Source organism: Odocoileus virginianus, chromosome 1 (genome assembly GCF_023699985.2).
Source record: "Odocoileus virginianus isolate 20LAN1187 ecotype Illinois chromosome 1, Ovbor_1.2, whole genome shotgun sequence".
In the NCBI taxonomy this organism is placed as follows: domain Eukaryota; kingdom Metazoa; phylum Chordata; class Mammalia; order Artiodactyla; family Cervidae; genus Odocoileus; species Odocoileus virginianus.
The window spans coordinates 95,329,680-95,352,700 of record NC_069674.1 but is presented as its reverse complement, the minus strand read 5'-3'; the positions used below and the strand labels follow the sequence as shown (position 1 = coordinate 95,352,700).

General features: G+C 39.0%; 1 protein-coding gene and 1 pseudogene across 2 annotated transcripts in view; both read left to right on the top strand.

Moving 5' to 3' along the window:
- Positions 1–22,404, top strand: part of NXPH1 (neurexophilin 1) — a 343,225-nt gene extending 320,821 nt beyond the window's left edge. For both annotated transcript variants that reach the window (XM_020888181.2, XM_070471030.1), the window contains one exon: positions 20,448–22,404. In XM_020888181.2, the coding sequence (XP_020743840.1) occupies positions 20,448–21,209 (762 nt within the window). In that variant the 3' untranslated portion in view covers positions 21,210–22,404. The remainder of the gene's footprint in view (positions 1–20,447) is intronic.
- On the top strand, positions 15,858–16,624 carry LOC139037464 (S-phase kinase-associated protein 1 pseudogene; annotated as a pseudogene).
- Positions 22,405–23,021: the final 617 nt, after the last annotated feature.

Below are 23,021 nucleotides of genomic sequence, written 5' to 3'. Positions count from 1 at the left end.
TGCCTTCTCTCAAAAGAGTATTTATGTAGTCAGCTTCACTGTGAAAAGGGGATCTTTCTTTGCACATATTGTATGTAAAGCAGGCATGAACTCAGCTTTTGATTAAAATGTAGTTGTGTGGCCCTCTAGCTCAGCTTTAATTGCATTTAAAATTCCTTTCCGCACCTGTTCTGAAGATCACAAACCAATATTAATAAAGTGGGCTTAGAGCAGTACAACACCTGAGTAGTAGGTTCTTGACAAAGTTATTTACCTAGCTAGAGTTTCATTTCAAAGTTAACGTGATTCTGTGCTACTTGACTAAGGCACTCATCTAAAAACTGTTAGATACTTTAACCCAATTTAATTTATTCCCTGAAAGTTTAATACCCTGCTGAAAAGAGTAGTTGCAAATTTTCCAGAGTCACAATCCACTGAAGTGAAAAATGTTTAATGACATCATAGGTACTGAACTTCAAGAGTTTAGTTAAAAATCTTCAAAATGTAAAACAGGGGGCAAGAGTTAATAGGATATTTTATATAGTTATATTTCAATCCTATTCCAAATCCTTCTAAAGTCCCTTGCATCTCTCCATTAAAGCTGTACAAAATGAGTTACTTAGACATCTCCAGTGAACAGAGGAGGGAAAAAAAAAAACACAACACTTAAATTTTAAACCCTACAAGCGAATCTCTTCTGAGCTTTGACATATAAGTGGCTCATTCCGTCATTTTACATTTTATAAAGCCCTCTTTGTAATCACATCAACCAAACAAAGCAAATATTAAGCGCCAGCCATCCACAGTGTCCTGTGTAACTATAGGAAAGCAGCCCGCAGTGCCCAGCACAGAATGCGTTGGCACCCACACAACAAGCCCAGACTCCGTTTTATACAGTTAAATTCTGCAACAGAAGTCTATTTATTGGCTATTAAAATATTTCTGGTCTGACTGCCAGAGAGTGAGGATAAAAACAGGGGAGGAGAGAAAATAAAATCAATTGACTTTGTTTTTGGCACAGTAGAAAGCATTTTGGTACTCTTTACAGTCTCCTAAAAATCTAATTATTCATTTGGCAATTCTACCTCTGCAGCCCAACTGGATAGTTGTTTTAAAATATGCAAAGCACAGATTTCAGATTTAATAGGTGATAATGATCGCTTTATAGCCTGTCAGGTCATGGCCTGTTTGGCCTAGTTACAGAGATATTGCTTCATGGTTCAGTGCTTGAGAGCTGATGATGGCTCCAGGCCAACAAAGGTGTCATTGACATAATAGAAAGTAAGGGTTTCTCTGGAACTCTAATGGGATGCTCCGTAAAGAATACATCAAAAATGTCATGGCTTAGAGAGTACCACTCTGATTGGGGCAATGGATGGTATTTTCCTATACTGTATCATTAAAAAGAAAGGGAAGAGGAGAAAGAAAAGGAAAGTTTAAATCTGTAGCTTAAATCAAGTTTCTTTGTAAAGTCATAATTTCACATTCTAAAACCAGGATTATCTGTGAAAATCATACTGTGTTTGGAGTATTACCACTTCAAAAGGATAACAGTGTCCTGGTGCCAGAGTAACTTGGAACGTCACCATTTAGGCAGTTCCTGTGGACGAGGGTATTTGCCTTAAGAGCTGGGATGTGAGCCTGTGGCCTGGCTCCAGAATCCCTGCTTTTACCGCTATGCCAGGATACCGCAAATGTGCATTTTTTCCTACATGAAATTTTGAAAATTAAATTGTTTTGTACAAAATAACCACATGGATCCATATAACCATCTTGATGAGTTAAAAAAAAATAGAGCAAGTATTATTAACATCTGCCATTTACTGAAAAGAAACATTCACATATATTTTCTCTAATTCTCAAAATAATGCTGGGATAAGGCATCCATATCAACTTATAAGGAGAAAATTGAGGTCAAGAGATTATGGCTTTGGCATTAATTGTTATTTGGCCACGAAGCACCTTTTCTATTCCTAGTTGAGTGTGTGTGTACCCGAGCACCTGGTGTGTGATGAACACTGATGTGCTCTCCTTTGGGGGAATGATGAGTCAAGTTACACTTGAAGTTCTGTATCCAGGGTTGAAGTATGAGGATAACTCTACTTGTCATTGTTGTTGAGTCGCTAAGTTGTGTCCGACTCTTGAGACCCCATGGGTTGCAGCCCACCAGGCTCCTCTGTCCTCTGTCTCCTGGAGTTTGTTCAGATTCATGTCCATTGAGTCAGGGGTGCTATCTTACTATACTTGGCCAAGGTTAGGTAGCTCATGCCCACTCAAGGAGCTGAATCATCATGCATTCTCTTGTTAAATTAGCAAAAGAGAGTACGGTGGTGGTAACAACAGAATAGTCTGGGAATTTTGACATGGAACCTGAATGTGGCTTCTTGGATATGTGATTCAACAGAAGTTCCTCAGCCAGTTATTGATGTCTACATCCCAGGAAGGTTGTCAGAGTTCAGTCGACTCACATAACATACTAATTTTTGATGGGAAAATAAATACTATGCAAGTGTTACTTTAAAAATCCTTCTGATTTAAACAAAAGCATGTCAGCCTCAGATTGATTAGTTAATCCACCAGGCTTTTCTTTTTTTTTTAAACTTTAGCTTCATTTAAACAAAATGTGAAATGAAAGAGCCATAAAATGACAAAAGTAAATGAGTTTATTATAAAAAATAGTAAGAAAATTATACAAAATGCAAATTAATTATCTGTAAAATTATATTAAATAATCTAAATGACTTACAAGGCTATGATTTAGCATCGTACAATAATATTCCCTCCACCACTACTCAAGGCATTACTTCCTTCACTCTCAAATTCAGGAACACAATTTCCCATTATCATCTTGATCAGTTGAAAACTCTAGAAGTTTATTATACAGTGATTTTTCAGCACACAAATCCAAACTGAGGAACCCTTTACAAACTAAGTAGCCTATAATCTTTACATTTTACAAAAATATAAAGGACAAGAAACAGAACAAAAGGCGACTGAAGGGTCATAACAACTCAATGCAATGCATGGCATTGGAATGGGCCAGAAAGGTTACTAAGTGTGAAAGTATTGTTGGGACAATTTGCTATTGACTATAGATTATTAAAGTATTGGCTCCATGGTAAAGAACCTGCCTACCAATGCAGGAGATGGGAGTTTGATCCCTAGGTTGGTAAGATCCCCTGGAGAAGAAAATAGCAACCTACTCCAGTATTCTTGCCTGGGAAATCCTTCATGGACAGAGGAGCCTGGCAGGCTGCTGTCGGTGGGATTGCAAAAGAGTCAGATGCAATTTAGAGACTAAACAACAATAATACATTAAATTAGAAACTATCAAGGTTAAATTTCTTGATTTTGATAGCTGCATTGTTCTCATATATAAAATGCAATATTTCTTAGGAATTTGAACTTCTTTAAGGATAAATGGGCATGATATCTCCAGTTTACTCTGAAAATGGCACCAACACACAGACACACACACACACATATGTATGCACATGCATGCATACAAACATAAGCATTTACATAAACATGCATGTGCATGTGTGTACATATGAAGGAAAGAGAGAGCAATAAACAACATGTAATCAAATGGAATTAATTGGTGAATTTGGGTAAAGAGTATATGTAAGTTTCTTGCACCTTTCTGTAAATTGGAAATTATAGCTAAATTTTAAAATTGCAAAAATATATAAACACAAATACGATTTCCTGTGCAAATTCCAATTAAGATAGATCATGCTTGCAGTCCATCTAAAGAACCAAGATTACTTAGCAACAGATGATGTCACTTATAAAGGTATTTCTTGACTATTTAAAATCAGCCTCCACTTTGAGAGAAAACATATATATCACACCTTCCTTTAATATGATGTCGAAACTATGAAGTAAATATATATATTTTTAGATGAATTTATTTATTATTATTTTTTTCATTTATTTTTATTAGTTGGAGGCTAATTACTTCACAATATTGTAGTGGTTTTTGTCATACATTGACATGAATCAGCCATGGATTTAGAAGTATGCCCCATCCCGATCCCCACTCCCACCTCCCTCTCCACCCGATTCCTCTGGGTCTTCCCAATTTTAACTGGAAGCAAATCACTGATACACTTGGAAGAAGCTTTGGAAGGTACACCGTCCAATACCCCCACTGTCAATTCTGTTATGATTCTCAGTGTACATTATAGCTCACATTACCCTGGCTTTACTTTAGTAATCTGTATTGAGAATCACTGACTTTCAAGGCTCCATAGCAGGAGGGTGGCTCCAAAATAGTAGTACCTTTATCTATGAGAGAGTATAAAGTACTGACGCTGGTTATCTAGAATGAGCAGACATAGACAGATTAGGAGTGAGTACAGTGACTTCCCTGAGGTTAATTTTTGAAAGTTTAAAAAATCATAGCCACTTAACAAATGCTTGCTGGTGGATTTATAGAACAGAGAATCTGACAAACTTTTGTTTTAACTTACTTTAAAAAAAAATCTTCTGAAAATAGGAACTAACAAATTTTTCTGGAAAACAAACATAACACACTGTTTCTTTTAGAGACTAAAGAATAATTCCCTCTGTTATCACTTGCTTAGCTGAAAACCTATGACAACAGTCTCCTCATTTTGATTTCCTCTCCCCTCAGAACTGTCACTGTTCAGACTCAAGTCTTAGAAGGTCTGAGCCTAGGTTCATGTACTTAGTCAATCCAGGAGACCCCAAGCTGTAGTTGAGATGCACTAGGTTACTGCCTCTTTGTTTTAGGGTTAGCAAATGATGGCAGATGTCCTTCCACAAAATTAAGAGCAGAGATAGGCCAGTTACATATTTTGCCGTTGACACCCTGGTTCCAGTTTTGGTAAACTCTGAGACGACATAAGGTATCAGCTGTCAATAAAAGGAAGCTTTGGAACTCAAGAAGAGTGGACTTAATACTAGGAAACCTTACGTATGGTTTTAACTCTGCCCCTAATCAACTTGGGAACTTTAGGTGAGTTACATCCACTCTGTGAGACTCAGCTTCCGAAGTCGTGAAATGATTTTCAAGGTCCCTTTCAACTTCAGATATTTTGTGATTCTCTCAACAGTCATGGATTTTAGTGACACAGACAAAAAGCAGAAGTGTCATAAGTCATACTGTATTTATACTCTGTCAACTCTAAAGCCAAAAATGTCTTTAATAACAATTTAATTTGCACTGTTAATGAATGTTTTTATGGCTCAGTTTGAACCTTTGCAAACGCATCCATAAAACTGGTTGTATTGTTTCCCACTTATAAAACCCCACTGCATTTTCCAAGCAAGTGGACATTTATGTAAAGAAATAGCCTAACACATGCCTAACTGCCTGTTTCAAAGCAATTATTGTTTGTCAATACAAGTGTTCACTCAAATACTGCAGAGAAATTGCCCCCAGAAAGTTTGGCCGACTCTTGGTGAAGGAACTTCTGCATTTAGCATCCCATCAGCATTTTCTTTCATTTCTGTCTTAGCATCAACTTTCTGGAAATTTAAGAGAGAAAATCCAGAAGATGGCACTCGCTTTCCTGCCATTCAAGAGACCAAACTCATTGTTTCATTAAGCTTTTCTGATATTTGTAAAACTTCTAAAACACAGTTATGTTCATATAGGCATTTTTGCTCTTATTTACTTTTCACTTTGACTTAAATAATACTCACATTTATTTAGAGATTTTTGATGTGACAGTCCTGACTGATTATAATAACCTATAGCATCTACTCACTTGTATTGTCCTAGAAAAATATCACCTTTTCCCTTGCATCACTGTAGATGTTACAGAATTACACAAAGCCTCCATGAAGGCTTACAATACAAACACATTTATCTATGTCAGAAAATAAGCTGTTTATCTGCTTATGAGGTAAGCTCATCTGTGAAGGAATAGCATCATGTGTAGGTAGGCACTCCATTCAAACAGGCATTTATCCATGCAGCTGATAATTGTAGAGTACTTACTTGGAACCTGAGATTTTATGAAGTGCAGTAACAACAACTAAGGTATTGAATGACCAATCCCAACCTCATGGAGATGACAATTGAGAGAAAGAAGATAGATAGGTAGGGATATAGGTATAGATATAGATAATAGTATTACTTTTATGAACAAATAGTACGAGGTGCTATGAGAGGATCAACCATTCCTGTAGAAATGGAGTTTAGGTTGGGCTAGAGGAGGTCTAGGGCTTCCCAGGTGGCACTGGTGGTAGAGAATCTGCCTGCTGATGCAGGGGACGTAAGAGACCCGGGTTTGATTCCTGGGTTGGGAAGATCCCCTGGAGTAGGAAATGGCAACTCACTCCAGTATTCTTGCCTGGAGAATCTCATGGACAGAGGAGCCTGGTGGGCTATGGTCTATGGTGTTGCAAAGAGCTGGACACGACTGAAGCAACTTGCACAGCACAAAGGATGGCTGAGAGTTAGCTATGCAAATGGGAGTGGGTGGAAAGGATTCCAGGATGGAGAAGCAGCATTTGCAAAGGTCCTGAGGTTGGAAGAAATGTATGTGTGGTTGCTCAGCTGTGTGTAGCTCTTTTGTGACCCCGTGGACTGTAGCCTGCCAGGTTCCTCTGGCCATGGGGATTACCCAGGCATGAATATTGGAGTAGGTAGCTATTCCCTTCTCCAGGAGATCTTCCCAACCCAGGAATTGAACCTGGGTCTCCTGTATCTCAGGCAGATTCTTTACCATCTGAGCTTTAGGGGTTTAGGGGAAGCCTTAAAGTTGGAGGAAAGAGAACACATAAACATAAAATATCTGATGTGATCTGAACTCTGAGGACAAAGTGAAGAGTAGCCCAAAGTTCAGCTAGAGATGTAGAAATATGTTGCATTGACCTAGACTCTTTTCCAATCAGTTCAGCTCAGTCGTGTCCTATTCTTTGCGACCCCATGAACCGCAGCACGCCAGGCCTCCCTGTCCATCACCAGCTCCTGGAGTTTACCTAAATTCACGTCCATTGAGTTGGTGATGCCATCCAACTATTTAATCCTATGTCGTCCCCTTCTCCTCCTGCCCTCAATCTTTCCCAGCATCAGGATCTTTTCCAATGAGTCAGCTCTTCGCATCAGGTGGCCAAAGTATTGGAGTTTCAGCTTCAACATCAGTCCTTCCAATGAACACCCAGGGCTGATTTCCTTTAGGATGGACTGGTTGGATCTCCTTGCAGTCCAAGGGACTCTCAAGAGTCTTCTTTTCCACTAGATAATTATAAATAGCTTAACACTGAACATACCCTCTATGGGGAATCAAAGGCTCACAACAGCTTCTTTAGGTGGTGATGACTACGGTAGTGGTTCTTTGAGCAACAGTTACTCCCTCGTAGTCTCTGCAGCTCATAGAAGAGGTCGATCCCAGGGTCTGTGTCAGTTAGCAGGTACCATGAAGTTTCCAGGCCCATCTTTCTTCAAAGAGCTCTGTGACCCTTAGCGACACAGTTCTGCCTGACTTCAGCACCAGGAATAGAGACAGCTGTCAGGTGTCCTAGCTGCGCCCTCTAGTGGCAGCGTTACCCAGCTCTTTTGAAAAGGACAATCTCCCTCTTGTAATCTGGAGATTTGAGTGTGAGGACAATCGGGGAAGGCGGAGAGAGGAAATTCTACCCTAACAGTCTTTCTTTCAATTCTCCTGTGATTCCCTCTGTCCACAGTGTTCACAGAAGTTCACACTAATGCTTTGACAGGTCATTTTAAAGTACATTGAAGGTCACGGGGATCTCAGAGCCCTCCTTGCAGACATACTTTCATCCGACCTTTCTATTGTGACTTCTCTTAGAGCATCCTCAGCCTCTTTGGACCCTGTTTGTTCTCTTCTCTCCATGACCCATCTCGTCTCCTCCTGTAACATAATCTGGGTGAACATCCTTCTTTGATTTAGTGAAATTGTCCACTTAATTCCTTTGGTGACAAAAAGAGCCCAGTCCTTTTCCTTTGGGAATATCACTCGGTTTTACATCTGATCAACTTTAAAGGCACAGCACCTAAACCCAGAGGCCATCTTTTTCCTTGTATGTGAGATCTCTTTGCCTAAGCATCCCTTTCCCTCAGCACTTGGCTCTTTGATATGAAATTCCACATGCTGTACTTTGAGAAGCTGGGAATAGACCAAGGTAAAATATAGCCCAGGATCCTGGTGCATCTGATTCCCACACTGGCTGTAACTGAGTAAGAGATCTGTTTTTCCCAAGTGCTAAGAGTCTTACCTGGCAGAAACAATTATCAAAGACTAGATGCTAATCTTCTCACCAGAGGGACTTTAGAAAAGAACAGATTGGTTTAACAGCTTTCAAGGGACTTGTTTTGTCTAGACATAGAGAGAAAGCTTGAAGTTCCCTCAGCCCTTGAGTTGGGTCCTCCCTGAGCTACACCCAGGTGCCATTGTGGGGCCTGTGGCTGTAGGCTGGATGCTCTTTACCACATCTTGCTGTGACCAAGGCATGATCTAAAGATACATATTTACTCAGTGTCGAAAGGTTTTACCTAACTCAAGCTCCAGCATCACCATCCTTTGATAAAAGAGTGAGGGATCAGTTCTCTCTGTTGGTCTTGTCTGTTCTCAGTGGATTTGTTCTACTTCAGGAAGTTGGGGATTTCCAGCTTACAGGACTTTTCCAGTAGTGTAGAAGCACTTTATTTCTAGGATCTGCATACTCTTTGTATTTCTCGGTTGTCTTTCTGCCTTGTCCACTCTGTACTTGGGAAGCTCTGGGTAGTGTTCATGTGCTGGAGTCTGATAAGAAAGAGGCCCTAGAATAATTCTGGTATAAATCTAGGATCTAAATGGTACCAGGGTGATATTCCACTGTAGCTAGTCTGTATCACTTTCTTTATATAATGACTTCTTCCCCTATTAGAAGACTTTCAGATCAACCTCTGGATAATCAAAGGGTGTTGAGTAGAATATTGTCTCAAGAACATCAAAGTTATTATTTCCTCAGGATTTTGAGCTTCTATTGGATAAAGTGAACTATTATTACTACCCAGTATGTTCCATATACCAGCGTTGTATTTGAGAACATATGTATGAAGAAGAAGAAGAAGAAGTGAAGTCGCTCAGTCGTGTCCGACTCTTTGCGACCCCATGGACTATAGCCGACCAGGCTCCTCGGTCCATGGGGTTTTCCAGGCATGAATACTGGAGTGGGTTGCCGTTTCCTAGGTCACTGGAAATGGGATTGAAAGGTGAGTCAGTCTTTCCTCATTTGGTCCATTTTAGAAAGGTCTGTACCTTGTTTGACTTTGAGAAGCTAGAAACATCCTAAAACCTCCATGTTGCATGTCTTATTATGGACAATATTGGCCTCCAGTTCAGATAGAGAGACCCTGGGTTTAACACAACTATTCCTACATATGCAATATTTGCCTTTTCTTTGAAGACAGCTAGATTTACTGACAAATTAAAATCTCTTTATGGATAATGAGAAAATAACACTGAAGTGGCTTTGTTTCAGCCAAGAAATAGTTTCTCAACATGTTATTTTAAATGTTTTGTTTATTATTATGACCAGGTACCCAGGGTCCCTCACATGGGATATTCCTTATACATTTTAAATGAACATATTGTAAAATACTAAACAAAGAAGTAACTTTTGCAATGCAAAGCTGGTTAGGTAATCTACAATTAAGTTTTGAGAGAATGGGTTAAGTGGGGTTATAGAGAATATAATTTTTAATTTCTCATCAATGTTAATGTGTCTATATGTCAAAACTTATGTGTATATCTATATAAAGTATGCAGAAGGGAAGAGAATATTTTTGTAAGATGAGAAATTCTGTTTCTCAGCAGCAGAAACAATAGTTCATGGCTCTTCTCAAGGCATGCTTTCCCCCTTGCAAGTAAAGAAACAAAAACATTTCCAAGATAATTTTCATGAGAGGACTTAAAGGAGGAAGAATCAAAAGGAAAACCAATTTTCATAGTTACACAAACTTGCGAGCTGCTCAATGACCCACGAGTTAGATCCAGTCTCCAACACAATAATTTGAAGGGACTCGTTGGGGTCCTGTGTTAAAAGTGAGCCATCCTGCATGGAATCATGAAAACTCATGGAGTAACATGCCTGAAATTCTTAGCCCCTTCTTCAAACTGATAGAAACGCACCATGTTTTTGGTTTTTAAGGATGATGTGGAATGTCCAGTCTGATCAATATATCTTCTCTTAACGTCATGCTAAAGATAAATGATTGCTTACATTTGCCAGCACTAAATTGTAACATACAGAATCAGTGTGATCTCCCCCCACCACCTACTGCTAAAGATGACCACAGAGATGTTGCAATTATACTCATTTCCATCACAGTTTGTTTGGCCCACTTGAGCAAATGTAATGTCTCCAGTGAGAAGGTGGGGTTATAATAGCAGGGTGCATTCTGAAAGCCTTGTTTTCCTTTTCTTTGGGGTTTCATAACCTGCCTCAGAGTGTTCGCTCTCAAGTGTTGAACTCATACTGCTTCCGCTATTTTTATTTCTGCTACATATAAAATCTTTTATCTTCACAAAAACCCAGTGAGTGAGGTGTCATCTCTACTTCCTAGTTGGAAAGAATCTGACTCTTCAGGTTACTGGTAACAGATTTTGGGTTTAGCCCTGTGATCTCTGACTGCAAAGTCTGTTTTCTTAGTTTCTGTGCTTAGAGCCTCCAGCAACGGCTACGCTAAGAAAGGCTTGGGGATCTTTTCCTGCTTTTCCACTGTTACTGCAGCGTGGCTGCCGCTGGAGCACTGCTTTGTAGCAGAAGGAAATGATGTATTTTTGATGTATTGAAATACTAACCCATTTCCTCTGGCTTATCACATATAACACAGGCACTCTGAGAATTGTCGGTGAAGTGCAGGCTCTAAACTTGTAAGACAGCAAGCTCTGTGGGCCACGTGTCCTACCAAAGTCTTGGTTGTGGCTAAAGAATCAATGAACCCTCCCTATTGAAACTAATGTAAGTAAGAATATAAACCATGTATATAATTTATTGAGTGCTTACCCTATGCAAGGTAGTCCTTTCCTCAAGTTACAAAATGGAATAATACAGAAAGAACATTCCCCAAAGGGGGTTATAGTCCTTTTGGGGGAACGCTATGAAAAAGAGCCTAGCATGGCTGTGAATATCTGCATGCTTTTCCCTAAACTAGTTAAGAAAAGGTCTGGAGAAAGCATGAGCACATGTAGCTCACCTTGTGAGGTTTCACAATACCTGAAGCGGAAAATATCCTAGCTCTTTTGGAGAGAGAAAAAAAAATCACAGAACAAAAGGCATTGAAAGATGAATGACTATTCTGCCCAATGTAAGCCTATGGCCAGTAAAGACATTTTTAAGCATAGACTACTCAGATAGCTTATCCCATGTGAACTCTTTTTTAAAGGATCACACAAATCTATACAACCATAGACATGAAAATCCAGAAGAGCAATGAAGCTATCTGAAGCAATAATGACTAGAAAAACCAATGGAATAAAGGATAAAAAATGTCTGTGAAACAATGTAATGATTAAGGATCTATCACAAAAGGTAACCCCAAAATAGAAATATGATACATTTATATTCTAGAATTCTATTTCCTATTTAATAAAGATGATATACCTTTATGAACTAAGAGCTATGCATCTCAAAGATTGTTGATTGAAAAAAATACAAAATGCAAATCATAAAATACAACAGTAGTGATGTAAATATTTATACATGAATAATAGTGAAAATGTTTAGGAACAATATACATCAAAATTTGAGGTTTTATCTTTACAGAGAGAGGTGGGCTTATAAGGGAGCAGGGGTTGATTATGAAGATAGGCTTTTAATTTTTTACTTCATAAATCCTCTAGTGTTTAAATGTTTTGATAAACATATATTAATGTATAATTGTATATGATTAAAATAATTTTAAAAATAAAGGAAATACCCAGGAATAATAACAGTAGCTCTTTCACTTACCAGCAGTAATCTTGAACAAGTTCTTCTCAAGCTGCCATATCTCTGCCTGTAAGTCGAAAATAACAATAATGTCTGTGAGTCAGTGAATGAGTGTGTGTGTGTTTGTGGTTTAAATGAAGTGCAATGCCATATGTAAAGCTAATTACAGTGTCTGAAGATAGTATGCCCTTAACCAATAGCAGTTGATAGTATGCGATGTATATTCAATGTAGCAAATCATAAACTGCCAAAAGGAAGTTGTAATCACAGAGCAAGGTCGTTTTGTTGATTAGTTATTCACTGATGAGAGATACTGCTTAAGCATCAGGTTATCCAGAATTTTTGTTTGGCTTAACTATTCATACAGTTGATGAAATAAACACATGATTTTCCAAGTAATCTTGAGATAATTTATATTGAACAGTAATAGATCAACAGTAAATGTGAGGGCTGGTAGAAATTAAAAGGCAGCTCATTGCTCTTTTATAAAAACAGATACACAGACCATCTGAAGGTGTCTCTAGTCGGAGGGACCTGTTTACATAAAATCTCATAAGGCCAGGAGCATAGTTGAAGTGTTAGTGAAGCATCTCTTCCAAAAGTGATGTCTTTCAACAATATTTTAAGAGATAATATATTGACATTAGGATTATAAGCCTGTAATGAAAAGCTGTTAGAGAAAGCAATGTGGAAGCATGGCTCTGAGATATATAAAGGAGGAGCTAGACCGAGGTGTCTCAACTCTTTATATGCTTACCCTCCCACCAGTCAATAGCAGTCTCTTCTTTCTAGCCCCCCACACAGGTCCTGCCCCAGACAAGCTCCCTTAATGTTAGATTCAAGCTCTGTCTTTGTTTATGGTTGAAGAAAATGACCCTTGTCTTTGCACCTATTTTTGAATGTTGTCAAAAGAAACATGCACTTTAATATGCATATTCCAGATCATGGTAAGAGTCTCTATGATTCTCATTGTTTCTAAAGCAATTAGACAACTCACATAATTTGTGGAAATGGTATGATTGGACTAGTGAGTGGGTCAACTCCTTTGGAGTGGGTGTTGTCCACTTCTTAAAATTTTTTTTTTTTTGAGGCATTGGCCACTTTTTAAAATTAACTAATTTATTTTAATTGGAGGCTAGTCCTAAGTCTTGGGTGTTCATTGGAAGGACTGATGCTGAAGCTGAAACTCCAATACTTTGGCCACCTCATGCGAAGAGTTGACTCCTTGGAAAAGACCCTGATGCTGGGAGGGATTGGGGGCAGGAGGAGAAGGGGACGGCAGAGGATGAGACGGCTGGATGGCATCACCGACTCGATGGGCATGAGTTTGAGTAAACTCTGGGAGTTTGTGATGGACAGGGAGGCCTGGCGTGCTATGATTCAGGGAGTCGCAAAGAGTCGGACACAACTGAGCGACTGAATTGACTGACTGAATTGCTTTACAATATTGTGGTGGTTTTTGCCATGCATTTGACATGAATCAGTCATGGGTGCACATGTGGCCCCATCCTGAACCCCTCTTTCACCTCCCTCCCCTTCCCATCCCTCTGGGTCATGCCAGTGAACTGGCTTTGAGTGCCCCGTTTCATGCATCAAACTTGGACTGGTCATCTATTTCACATATGGTAATATACATGTTTCAATGCTATTCTCTCAAATCATCCCACCCTCGCCTTCTCCCACAGAGTCCAAAAGACTGTTCTTTATATCTGTGTCTCTTTTGCTGTCTCACAAATAGTGTTGTCATTACCATCTTTCGAAATTCCATATATATGCATTAATATACTGTATTGGTGTTTTTCTTTCTGACTTACCTCACTCTGTATAATAGGCTCCAGTTTCATCCACTTCATTAGAATTGATTCAAATGCGGCCACTTTTGACTTGGAAAATTATATTCAGTTAGGAAGTATCTTTAGTGCTTTCACTGTTATAAAAAAAAATGACTCTTGGTAGAAAAAAGTGCATTGACTTTTTGGAATTGAGTTAGTTGGTGATTGTCAGATTTTTCTTTTGGGCTCATTTTATGCCATAGTCTTCACCACCTCTGTCGTCATTCTGATATACTGATGTGAGAGGATCTTTAGGTGACTTTTCAAAAGAAACACTTCTCTTATGTTTGTAAAATCAATGATAGAAGGTGTTCTGAGTCTAAGATTTTTAAAAAATATATTGTTTATTCAGTAAGGCTCAAAATCTATCTCAATTTTATGTGTACATTTGTGTGTTTCAAAAATGAAAATTCTTCATTTGTAAAGCAACAAAATAGAGTGAGAAAGCCAAGGATTCTTGATTGCATCTGGGAGCAGATGTATTAAGATAGTTGCACTTCTTTTTCATCTTACATCATGTCTTTACCATCACTAAAACTTGCTTCAAGATGGTCCTTAGTAGTTAATTTAAAAGTCAGTAGACTTCTTTTCAAGTGTTTATATACTTTTTTAACTTTTAACTTTTATATTTCTTACAGATGCAAGACAATTCATTAATTCTCAACTTTTTCACATACCTGCTTAGCCAATATATATTGTCAAATTGAGTTAATCCTGCCTCTGAAATACCTTTTATATCCATTTTTTTCTTTCTCTTTTTCTCTTCCATTGCATTGGTTCAGGCTCATTTACTTTCTCAAAAGGAGTATACAATTTGTTATTTAACTAATTATTCCCTCAGGGTTTCTCCCTACCAATCTACCTTTCAATGTCCAATCAGTGATTCTTTTAGAGCCAGAATGACCTAATTAAAAGTAAAATATGACAAAATTTAAGGAATCCTCATTATCTATAAGATTAATTTTAAATACCTTCATAAATTGACCCTAGAACCTTCACAAGTTGACCCTACCCTACCTTCTTTGAAGTGAAAAGCAAAGGAGAAAAGGAAAGATATACCCATTTGAATGCAGAGTTCCAAAGAATAGCAAGGAGAGATTAGAAAGCCTTCCTCAGTGATCAGTGCAAAGAAATCGAGAAAACAACAGAATGGGAAAGACTTGAGATCTCTTCAAGAAAATTAGAGATACCAAGGGAAAATTTCATGCAAAGGTGGGCTCAATAAAGGACAGAAATGGTATGGACCTAACAGAAGCAGAAGATATTAAGAAGAGGTGGCAAGAACACAGAAGAACTGTACAAAAGAGATCTTCATGGCCCAGATATTCACGATGGTGACATCACTCACCTAGAGCCAGACAGCCTGGAATGTGAAGTCAAGTGGGCCTTAGAAAGCATCACTACGAACAAAGCTAGTGGAGGTGATGGAATTCCAGCTGAGTTATTTCAAATCCTAAAAGATGGTGCTGTGAAAGTGCTGCACTCAATATGCCAGCAAATTTGGAAAATGCAGCAGTGGCCACAGGACTTGAAAAGGTCAGTTTTCATTCCAATCCCAAAGGAAGGCAATGCCAAAGAATGCTCAGACTACCGCACAATTGCACTCATCTCACACTCTAGTAAAGTAATGCTCAAAATTCTCCAAGCCAGGCTTCAGCAATACGTGAACTATGAACTTCCAGATGTTCAAGCTGGTTTTAGCAAAGGCAGAGGAACCAGAGGTCAAATTGCCAACATCTGCTGGATCATCGATAAAGCAAGAGAGTTCCAGAAAACATCTATTTCTGCTTTATTGACTTTGCCAAAGCCCTTGACTGTGTGGAACACAAGAAACTGGAAAATTCTGAAAGAGATGAGAATACCAGACCACCTGACCTGCCTCTTGAGAAACCTGTATGCAGGTCAGGAAGCAACAGTCAGAACTGGACATGGAACAACTGACTGGTTCCAAATAGGAAAAGGAGTACACCAAGGCTGTATATCATCACCCTGCTTATTTAACTTACATGCAGAGTACATCATGAGAAATGCTGGGCTGGATGAAGCACAAACTGGAATCAAGATTCCTGGGAGAGGCCTTTAGGTTTTGCTGTTTGATGATGCCTCCCTGCTCACGTCAGCCTCCGGCCTTCTATCTCTTTGAGACCTAATACCATGCCTTCAATTAAGTTGCAGAGTTCTGATGGAGAGATATTCGAAGTTGATGTTGAAATTGCAAAACAGTCTGTGACCATCAAGACTATGTTGGAAGATTTAGGAATGGATGATGAAGGAGATGATGATCCAGTCCCCTTGCCAAATGTTAATGCAGCAATCTTGAAAAAGGTCATTCAGTGGTGCACCCACCACAAGGATAATCCTCCTCCTCCCAAGGATAATGAGAACAAAGAAAAACGAACAGATGATATACCTGTTTGGGATCAAGAATTTCTGAAAGTTGACCAAGGGACACTCTTTGAGCTTATATTGGCAGCAAACTACTTAGACATCAAAGGTTTGCTTGATGTTACCTGCAAGACTGTTGCTAATATGATCAAGGGGAAAACTCCTGAGGAGATTCGAAAGACATTCAATATAAAAAATGATTTTACTGAGGAAGAGGAAGCCCAGGTACGCAAAGAGAACCAGTGGTGTGAGGAGAAGTGAAATTTCGTGTCTAACGCTGTAACACTGTAAGGATTATTCCAAATACTAGTTGCACTGCTTTGTTTATAATTGTTAATATTAGAAAAACAGTCAACAAATGCGGCAGCAAGTCAATTGTATTAGCGGAATGTTGTCCTCATTGCATGTGTAGTTTCAGTACAGTTCCCAAACTTACGGCCCAGTTTCTTCTAGTATGATTGAAAGTTTCTTTTCTTTGCTCTGAATAAAATTGAACTGTGGGTTCCCTATAGAAAGTGGCATTTTGGGCTTTCCCTTTTTGTAAAGCAATTTCTGCCTAGTTTATTGTCCACTTAATTTTAGTTCAGTGCTTTTAAAGTTGGCATTGTAAATAAAGCAACTTGCGAAAAAAAAAAAAGATTGCCAGGAAAAATATCAATAACCTCAGATATACAGGTGACACCACCCTTATGGCAGAAAGTGAAGAAGACCTAAAGAGCCTCTTGATGAAAGTGAAAGAGGAGAGTGAAAAAGTTGGCTTAAAGCTCGACATTCAGAAACTAAGATCATGGTATCCGATCCCATCACCTCATGGCAAATAGATGGGGAAACAGTTGGAAACCATGGCTAACTTTATATTTTGGGGCTCCAAAATCACTGCAGATGGTGATTGCAGTCATGAAATTAAAAGACGCTTACTCCTCGGAAGGAAAGTTATGACCAACCTAGACAGCATATTAAAAAACAGAGACATTACTTTGCCAACAAAGGTCCGTCTAGTCAAGGCTATGGTTTTTCCAGTGGTCATGTATGGATGTGAGAGTTGGACTGTAAAGAAAGCTGAGCGCTGAAGAATTGATGCTTTTGAACTGTGGTGTCAGAGAAGACTCTTGAGAGTCCCTTGGACTGCAAGGATATCCAATCAGTCCATCCTAAAGCAGATCAGTCCTGGGTGTTCATTGGAAGGACTGATGTTGAAGCTAAAACTCCAATAATTTGGCCACCTGATGCGAAGAGTTGGCTCATTTGAAAAGACCCGGATGCTGGGAAAAACTGAGGGTGGGAGGAGAAGGGGATGACAAAGGATGAGATAGTTGGATGGCATCACCGACTCAGTGGACATGGGTTTGGATAGACTCCAGGAGTTGGTGATGGACAAGGAGGCCTGGCATGCTGTGGTTCATGGGGTTGCAAATAATTGGACATGACCGAGGGACTGAACTGACCTTTGTGTTCTGCCAATCTCTTGCAACTTCTGTTTATCCTCCTGTCAATTCTCCCTGAAGTTCAGAGATAAGGAACTATTTTCCATTCTTACATTTGACATGTTCTTTTTCAACTTTTTACTTTTGTGTAGTATGTTCCTTATACTAAGAAGAACTTCTCTGGCCTGTTCATTATCTGTTGAAGTCCTAAACCTTTTTTTTTCTTTTTTTTTTTAGTCTCCCAGATCTGAGTATCATCTCCTCTGTTATATCTTCTTTACCTTTTAACTTTGACTCTAAGAATATTGTACCTAGCGTTGGTCACATCACTATACTTCTGGCTTAACTAATTTCACTATTAGATTGTGAACATCTTGAAAGAAAGAACCACATCTCATTTGCCTTTGTATTCCTGTTATTTCACTCAATATTAGCAGAATCTCACTATATAGTTATTGAATTAATAAAGCTAGATGAATCAAGGGCCCTTCCTGATTTTTCATGAGTGAAACTCTCCTAGACATTGCCCTGCTTCTCTCCAAGCCTAAATGAAAGGGAGAGGAAGGGAGAATAAGAATAGGCAAGGCAGTGCTGATGACTATCGCCTATTTTGATTCTGTACCCAAACTCAGATGTTGCAGAGAGGCCTCTTGACTGCACCACTAGAAGCCTTTCACATCGCACCATTGAGGGCTGATAAATTCATTGCATTTGTTCCTTGAACAGTGTAATAGCTGAAGTTCTGCTCATGTTTTATTCATCTGAATTTTGCTAGCTACTCAGCTTGTCATGTTTTTAGGTTGTGGTAGCAGCCCAAATACTTTGGAAAGTATATATGTGTGTGCTTAGCCACTTCAGGCTTCCCTGGGGGCTCAGATGTTAAAGAATCTGCCTGCAATGCAGGCAACCCGGGTTCCATCCTTGGGTTGGGAAGATCCCCTGGAGAAGGAAATGGCAACCCACTCCAGTATTCTTGCCTGGGAAATACCATGGACAGAAGAGCCTGGAGGGGGCGCTATGGTCCATGGGGTCGCAAAGAGTTGAAAACTACTGAGAGACTAATACTTTCACTTTCTTAGTCGCTTCAGTCATGTCCAACTCTTTGTGATCCTATGGACTGTAGCCTTGCCCACCACCCCCACCCCCCGCCCCGGAACCTCCCATCCAGGCTCCTCAGCCCATGGGCTTCTCCAGGCAAGAATACTGGAGTGGGTTGCCATGCCCTCCTCCAGGGGATCTTCCCAACCCAGGGATTGAATCTGCCTCTTACGACTCCTGCACTGGCAGGCAGGTTCTTCACCACTAGTGCCTCCTGGGCACTATATATATTCTTATATATGTATGCACATGTTTAAATGGTTTGCTTTAGGTTTTTGGGTATGTATTAATAAAAGGGAGATTTTCTTATAAAGATACCTTTGCTTTCAGATCCTATTGTCTGTTATTCATTTACATAAAATATTACCCCAAGGGATTCAGAGGTAAAATGTTTGAGGATGATAATAGAAATACTAATGTTGAACACTCATCGTGTCCACGTACTGTCCTTCAGTGCTTTTAATGGACTGTCCGATTTAATTCTTCAAACAGCCATGTGAGGAAAAGGGATATCATTTTTCTACTCTGTGGAAGAGAAATACAGAAATGTACACAAGTCGAGCAACTGGCCCAGATCATACAGCTGTGAAGGATCATAGACTGCATTGGGATTCAGGGTGTCTGACTCCAGAGCTTGCACTCATAATTACTACAGCTGTGGAGAGTATAATTTAGATGTAAATTTCTATTCTGCCTGAAAATCAGAGGTTGTTCTGCTGTCAGAATCTTAGCATCCTGTTAAGCCGATTCATTTTTTTTTTCCCCTTGAAACCTGCCACTTCCTTTTTTTTCCTCTTTTACTCCCTATATTCTGCTGGTAAATGCACTCTTAAGTCCCTTTTACTTCTTCTGTAGGACAGTTTCATTACTGCTTCATGAGCCAGTGCACCATGGATTCATCTCATTATACTCTGTCTCCTTGATCAACTATGTTGTTGCTGAGATACAAGTACCAAACCGTTATCAAATACATTTATTTTTTTTGCCACCCGAAGAATTGGAAATTATCTGTGTAATTTGAGAGACTGGGATATGTATTTATTTCTTTTATACTAAGGATAAATACAGAGGCTGCAGTAAGAACAAAGACAATAGAACTAGGCAAGTACAGATTTGGATGTTTGACCAATCAATTAGTTTCCATCGAAACAAAACAAATACACAGGCCAAACTAAACTCTAAAATCAAAAGGTCTGTACTACTCTTATCAGTCAGCATTTGTTTTACTAGATCACATTTACATCTGTTAATGGAAAATTTATCTTATACAGTGTGTTTCTTGCCAATAATAGGTGATCATAAACAAGTTATTTTGTTTTGACCAGAAAAACATATTCTAGAATCTCCCTGCAAAACTAACTTTTCCTATGTGACTGTGGCATGGACTACCAAAAGTCTGTAGATTATCAGTTGATATATTTCTGAGAATCATACCATTTTAAAGCTTGTGGTGATTTCAAAGTAAAAAAGTAGCATAATCCTTTGTAAAATTTTATCTTAATAGTGTTTGGATTTGGGCGCTGAGAAGTAATTCAAACAGAAATCACACTAAGGTGCTTTGCTGTATTCCTGTTATGTGGCCCTTTTCAAAGTCAATGTTTTTATATAGTCTTTCTGTCATGTTTAATGGTTTTTATCCACCTCCTCTCTCCCATCCTTGTATAAAAATAGCAGTGGTATTCAATCACAGCTTAATAAACATTGGCCAAGTGCTGAAGGTACTTGATTCCCCAGCCACTGAAAGAGGGCTTGAATCTTTGTGTTACGTGTTCTCAGATACAGAGATGTAAACACGATTTTTCTGTTCCATTTTCAGGTCACATGTGCCAATTTAACAAATGGTGGGAAGTCAGAACTTCTAAAATCAGGAGGCAGCAAATCCACACTAAAGCACATATGGACAGAAAGCAGCAAAGACTTGTCTATCAGCCGACTCCTGTCACAGACTTTTCGTGGCAAAGAAAATGATACAGATTTAGACCTGCGATATGACACCCCAGAACCTTATTCTGAGCAAGACCTCTGGGACTGGTTGAGGAACTCCACAGACCTTCAAGAGCCCCGGCCTAGGGCCAAGCGAAGGCCCATTGTTAAGACGGGCAAGTTTAAGAAAATGTTTGGATGGGGTGATTTTCATTCCAACATCAAAACAGTGAAGCTAAACCTGTTGATAACTGGGAAAATTGTCGATCATGGCAATGGGACGTTTAGCGTTTATTTCAGGCACAATTCCACTGGTCAAGGGAATGTATCTGTCAGCTTGGTACCCCCTACGAAAATAGTGGAATTCGACTTGGCACAACAAACCGTGATTGATGCCAAAGATTCCAAGTCCTTTAACTGCCGCATTGAGTATGAAAAGGTTGACAAGGCTACCAAGAACACACTCTGTAACTATGACCCTTCAAAAACCTGTTACCAGGAGCAGACGCAAAGTCACGTGTCCTGGCTCTGCTCCAAGCCCTTTAAGGTGATCTGTATTTACATTTCCTTTTATAGTACAGATTATAAACTGGTACAGAAAGTGTGTCCCGACTACAACTACCACAGCGACACCCCTTACTTCCCCTCCGGATGAGGACGGACGTGGGGGTGGGGACTGAGACCCGAGGAATTCAGGTCACATGGCAGGGCTGTCACCTCGAGAAGAAGGTCCCATCTGTTGCCTGGAACGTGTCTACATGCTGCTCTCGTCGACTGACTGCAAATACGCTCGTGGAAAACAACCTGATGTAATTCCTGCCCAGTCAGCTTCATCTCTTGGTAGAGTCGCAAAATCACCACAGATTCTAAAGCCACACCTGAAGACACGCTCTCACACATAGACACACACCAACACACTCGCATACACATTTCAGCCGGCGTCTGTCATGATTCCTGTTGAGAGGGCTTTCATTGTCTGCCTCATAATGGTTCAGGATAAACGATCGTCAAGCAAAAGGATTAACTAGACAGTGAATGGTTTTTAGCACTTGCTGTTATGGAAATCTCTCTTTAATGTCTTGAGTACATGCTAATCAATAGTCCCCACTCATGCATTTCTACTGCTTGGAGTAGCTGTACTGGTAAATACTACTGTAGGAGTATAATGCTTGTTAAAATGGAAAAAAAAATGTGTTTTTAGAGCTCAGTATTCTTTATTTTATGAACACAACAAGTGTAGTAATTTTTTCCAGCATTCAGTAGGCACATTCAAGGTGATCCAAGATAGCTCTTTTTTCTATGGAGGGAGCCTGTTCTCAGTAAAGATGAGCAAACATTTGGAATTTACATGTGGGCAGACACTGGACTACAGCTTTCATCACTAGTCATTGGACTTTTGCAAAGTCGAGACCAGCTAAGGCTGCTTAAAACAAGTTCTGATCATTATATAAGAAGGGAAATGCCTGACAGACACCATGTAAGTTATAAGTGTCTGTCTTATCTTTACTAAACATATTGTAACAAATTCAATATCCTAGTCTTCATTTGTATGAATGGTTTGTATTGTACATAGTTTAACCAAGTGTAATTTGAGCTGCTTATTAATATTAACTTGTACTTGTCTCTCTGCTTGTTATTGGTTTAAAAAGAAAAAAAAAGGATATGAGGAATCCATTCTATCGATGTAGCTGTGAACTCCATTAAAAAGACAAACAATGTACAAAGCATTTATTCAGCTCAAGTATTGTTGAAACCTATACATATACAACATTACAGTCTGTATTTAGATATTTTATTTCTGGACAAAATGAAATGTACATAAAAATAAAATGCTTAAAGTTGAGTTTCAATATGTACTTGTGTAAGATGGTGATTTAAATGGTTCTGACAAGAAGAAGGTGCTGGAAGACAGTCATGGTTTTGCATCTCATGTCTCTGAATTTGTATAGGACTATCTAAATTGTTATTAGTTGCCTAGTCAAAACAACTTAGGAGTCTCAGTCTCAAGCCTGGGAAACAGTTGTGGCATTCAGTATTACACACATTTTTGGTTTGTTGTCATGCTAGTTGTTCAAGAATACCAAAAAAAATCAATGAACATAAAGAGATATTTGAGCTCTCCTGAGTTAATTATAGCTAGTTGTTTTTTAATTTTCCTGTACAGCATCTTTATTTAGTAGGATGTTAAGAAGGTATTTTTTTTCTTAAAAGAAAGCCAAAATGTCTGAAGATTGTGGCTGATTTCCCCTGATTCTACCGTATCGACTCAACTGAGGAAATGACAATAGTAGTGGAGGGCTTTGATGCTCAATTTACATATAGCAAAAGGGATCAACTTATGTATAAAGCATTATTTTTGGACATTAAACTTTATTTTTAAAAAGTAATTATGGTACACAATCCCAGCATAATAAACAGAAGAAGAAATACGTTAAGGTAATATCCCATATTTGAGGTCACAAACTGG